At 33.9% G+C, this 4,923-nt stretch overlaps 1 protein-coding gene across 1 annotated transcript in view; it reads right to left on the bottom strand.

Annotated features, from left to right (window-relative positions):
• Positions 1 to 4,923, bottom strand: part of CC2D2B (coiled-coil and C2 domain containing 2B) — a 96,568-nt gene that overhangs the window by 55,070 nt on the left and 36,575 nt on the right. The window contains exons 16-17 of the mRNA XM_023519839.1: positions 1,933 to 2,083; positions 574 to 721 (exon numbers count right to left, since the gene is read on the bottom strand). Of these exons, the coding sequence (XP_023375607.1) occupies positions 574 to 721; positions 1,933 to 2,083 (299 nt within the window). The remainder of the gene's footprint in view (positions 1 to 573; positions 722 to 1,932; positions 2,084 to 4,923) is intronic.

Here is a 4,923-nt window from a genome sequence, read left to right as displayed (position 1 = left end):
AAAATGTTCAGTTAAAACTGATTTTAATGATCTTCCATGCTTGATTGCTAGTTGGGATTGTATTTTCCTAAAAAGTTGATATTTTATCAAATAGCAATATATCAGGTTTAAGAGTATAGGTCTCTAATCTTTCAGTCATTATCCACACTGATCAGATTAAATAATCACTGTAGTAGTTTTGCTAACAGATGGTGTGTGATTTGGGTAATGGTGGAAGGAATAAGGAAATTGGAAGCAATCTTCCATCTAAGTAATGGATTAGATTAACCAAAATCCACAGAAACTAAAGTAGGTAAAAAAAAAAAAAAATCTCAGAGAACATTGCAGAAGTAACTGAGAATGCAAGCTCTGAAAGCAGGAGTATATTTTTTAGAAGTATAAAATATACTTCATTTTTAGTAAACTTTGTATATTTATAAATATTTATAAATATATATTTTTTACATATAACACAAAATAAACAACATCCGAATAAACTAAACTGTTGCTAGAGTTTTCCTTTTTATAGACACAGGTTCTGTGTGATGCTTTGCTGAAGGCTGGCATTAGTTTTCAAGCATAAAAGTTCATTACCTGCAGTAAGCAGATCTTAATGACTGTGACATAGGTGTCAGGGGAATACCATTTTCATCTAAGGCCCACGACAGAGAATAGCTTAGTTTTCCTGATGTCAAAAGACAAAGTTCTTCAGTTCCATTTCCCTCAAGAAGAAAAGGCACATCTGTTGATAAAAGACATTAAAAACAAATTGTTTTTATAAAACTGCACAGTTTGAACACACTGTAGATATTTTCCCCCTGACTTTTACTTGTGGAACCCCGAGACCACAAAAGGGAAGTTCTGTGAGGACCCCAGGCTCTAATCTTAGAACTCTCCCTCATCTCCCATCTAAGACACCTCAAGGCAGACTGCTTCAGATAGACTGCAAAAGAGAGGAAAATACTGATTTGATTACACAGAGATGAAGAACTCTATTTTTCTCTTCTTATGACTAGAAGTTTTTTAACCATTCTTTCTGGGAGTGGCTTCCAGCAAGAAAGGACTACTGGCAGTAGAAAAAGAGGCAAACAAACTCTTTGTCCCATTTCCCTACATTCCTGAGTCATCTCCTCCCCCTACTTTCTGTCTCCAGAAAACTTACCAACACTCCTTGAAACTTTTGCCAAGTTTTTAGTGCTCCCTAAATTTTTCATTCAGAGTCTTTTCTACTGGGTCTCCACAACCTTATTTTTCTGCTTCACGTGGACTCTAAGAAGACTACACCTTCCCTCGCTCTCTTTCTTTTCTAGACTCTTTTGCCTAATTATTTTCTTCTCTCTCCTCCTTGCTTACTTGTTCATACTTCCTCCCTTTTTATCAGATGGACAAGCAGTTGCAAAAAGCCCCTAGGAAGGTGAAAGAGAAGGATTCTGGGGTAGACGGAGAGGAATGTCATTATTCTCACAGATGTGCTAACAAATTTAACTGCATGAAGAGTAAAATCAACTGAAAAAAAAGTGAACAGAAAGAACCCTTTTTCTTTCCTCTCTCTTCTCTCTTCCTTTCTCTCTCTCTCCTTCCTTTTCTTCCTCTCTTCCCCATTCAGTTCAAAGATGAATCAATATATCCTGGAGCATCCTTAGGCTTCACTAAAGGACAGGCAGAGGCAGAGCAGTCTATCCACTCAGGAGTGAAGCTCACGTTCCAGAGAGTAGAGTGCTCTTATTTCAGATAACCTAGAAAAAGCACAAGTACTAATTCCAAATTTTAGATTTCCTAAAGATCTGATTTAAGACAAAGTTTTTAAAAATTTAGTTTAACATCTGAAAGAACTTAATTTTTAACCTTATACTGTAAATATAAATTCTTTATTCATATAAATGACCCAGAGTCATTTAGGATATAGAACTCATGAAGAAAATAGGGGGAAAGGAGCATTTTTAGTAAACTTACTGCTTCCTACTTCTCCATACTCAGGTATGACCAGCTTATCAGAGCTAAACTCTACATATTCCAAGACAGTTTTGTTTTTCAATTCTGTGTTGTTAGGTAAAGGTATATAAAGTTTTGCCAGCAAGCTTGTCCTTTTATTTATTTCATAAACCTAAATATAAAAGAAACAGTTGCTAGCTCAGTAAAAGTACAAAATTAAAAAACCAAAATAAGGACCCTCAAGAACACGTTTGTATTCTTTTTTTTAAATACTAGAATATAAAATAGGTATAGCTCTATAGCATTTCATCCACATGATTATGAGAAGAGTAGATAATTAATGTCCCTAAAAGTAGAATTCTTTTTACTGGTTTCAAAGAAGATAAACTGAATAAAAGGATTATAACTACAGTTCTGAGAATATAGGTATATATAACACAATACCCAAATAATTTTGTGTAGCAATTTTAAAGTTCTTTCTCATTTAAAGCTGATAAAAAAAAATTATAGGAAACAGGTATTATTCTTCTCACTTTATGAGGAAATGGAGTCTCTATATGAAACTATAATAGTTTTTATTGTAAGTGATAGAAACCCAGGCTGACTAGCTTAGGAAAAATAATGATTAATTGGCTTATGAAATCTAAGGACAGGTCAAATAAGCTTAGGGGATAGGAGAGGGAGGAGAAGTCCCAGAAGATGGAGTAAGTGAGGAACTGAGCAGTTCCATAGATGTCCGCTGGATACTAAATCCACGTCTTTTGATTCTGTATGCTAGGCTTTCACCACAATTCCATTGCTGCCATAGCTCAAACCTATTTTTTTCCAGTAGAGAAATCTTATCTTGACCTGTGTTGTCAGTGTTTGTGGAAAGTTATATATACTCTAAGAAGAAAGATATTAAGAGAGGAGAGTGGAATGTCCCTTGAAGGATAAGAAAAATATGCCAATCAAAAAAAAAAAAATGATTGATTAATCAAGAAGGCAGAGGGGGAAAAAAAGGAAAGTTAAAGAGGCAAATATTTTTTATGGTCATCTAAATACTGTGCCTGTAAAAGTGAATTTAAGCCAACAGAGTGGTCCCTTTGACAAAGGCATCCCTAATGCTGAAAGGTTTTTAGGGGTTACAGCTAATGGACTTAAAGCATTCAGGTTTGTGAAAGAAATTTCTTATTGTAAGTCAGTATATTAGCTAACTAAGAGAGACAATGAACTGATAAATATATTCAAATGTTGAACTGGCATTCTGATTTCACATCTCAGCCTTGTTAATTTGCTTAAGGTATGTAGCTGCATTCTCAGGGGACTGTCAAATCCAGTGTTTGAGACTGCAGGGCTGGAGGTCAGATCTTGGATAGTAGCAAATGAAAAAGTAGAGAGTTCCACCCGATGAAGTTTCCCAAGACACAACCTTGTCCCCTGATGGCAGCAGCTATCAACACCACTGAATGGTGGAGATGGGGTGTCAAGAATAAAAATGGGCATTATAATGGAGGAACTGGAATGCCCAAAAGTTCAGAAGTAGGCAATTGGAAGGATGTATAGGAAAAAACGATCATTTGGTTTGGTTGAAATGAAGAATGAGTAAAAAGGAATGATAAGAAGTAAATTAGAAATATAGATTACAATGTTAGGCTAGGACATATAAATTTATTTTGCAATTTCTGCAGCTGCTAATGGCGTAATTTATCCCTAGCTAGATTAGTTTCTTTTCCTGTCTCTTAGTTTGTTAGGATTATATGCTAAATGATAGGATGATGAAGGATTCAAAAGGCATATTTATCTATGTGGGGGTGGCATATTTTAAACTTCAAGTGGTTAGATTATTACATCACAATTTATTTTAAGTACAACAATAGGAAAGCATAGTCAGCATATTTTTTTTAAATAAGAATTTCAACAGAAGTTTATTTTAAAATGATAGGCACTTGATGACAGAGATGAACAAAATAAATCCAGCCCCTGTATTATTTTAGGCACTGTAAAAATAACTTTTGATTTAGATTTATAATTATAATCCTGTCCCCATTCTTCAAATTTCACCCTACCTTCATACATACAAATCTTTATTCCCTCATAACTTTTCTCTCAGGTCTAGATGCAAGTTTAACCCCTATATTAGCCATTGAGACTTCTTGTCTAGACTCCTTTATGGTCTCTAATTTTTATCCATTGTCCTATTTTCTTCTTCCTTTAGTGCAGGGGTTCATATAGTGGGATCTTTGGACAGGGACCAGGGGTCTGTTGTATGTTTTTCCATCAGATTCTTAAAAGGATCCCAAATCCAAAAAAAGATGAAGAACAAATACAGTAAGAGATCAAAATCACCAAGCTAGGGCTAGGGCAATTTGGAGAAATCATTCAATACTTATAAGAGCTAAACTACTGATTATAGCTTAAACAACCCTCTTCCACCTCACCAGAAAATGAATAGTAATACTGCACAGCCAGAGTTGGCAGGAATTCTGGCAGGAGAGAAGTATTTAGAAAAACCATAAATCAAATAATTTTGTATTTATAGCATAAAAGACTATTGATGAATTATAAATAATCAAAAATATATTATTTATAAATATCTTGTCTACCTATATAGATCAGTTATTTCTTAATATAAAAGAAGTAATTTATCATATATAACAATAGCTAACAAGAAATTTAAAATTATGTATGGCATAAAAAATAAGACACAAAAGTAAATGAATAATGGCATACCTCCAAGCAAATTGTTTCAGGCCAATATATTAACCGAATATTGAAAATTTGCTGAAACATGACTTTAAAATCAAACTGCAGTGGAGATACTGAAGTGCAAGAAACCTGTTTATCGTTGTATAATATTTTAATAAAATATTTGCGCTTCTGAATTTTGGCTCTCCTCTTTTGTTCATGCCTAAAAATTAAATAAACCTTTAAAGGACCCTTGAAAAGCAAAATGGATATAAAATGTTCATGTTAAAATGTACCTTAACAAGTTAAAATATGATCACTTTAGAGGACAAATGGTATCTTTAA

The sequence above is a fragment of the Pteropus vampyrus genome, unplaced genomic scaffold (genome assembly GCF_000151845.1).
Source record: "Pteropus vampyrus isolate Shadow unplaced genomic scaffold, Pvam_2.0 Scaffold238, whole genome shotgun sequence".
In the NCBI taxonomy this organism is placed as follows: Eukaryota; Metazoa; Chordata; class Mammalia; order Chiroptera; family Pteropodidae; genus Pteropus; species Pteropus vampyrus.
Note: the sequence above shows the minus strand (reverse complement) of the source record. Positions and strands in the feature narration are given on the sequence as shown.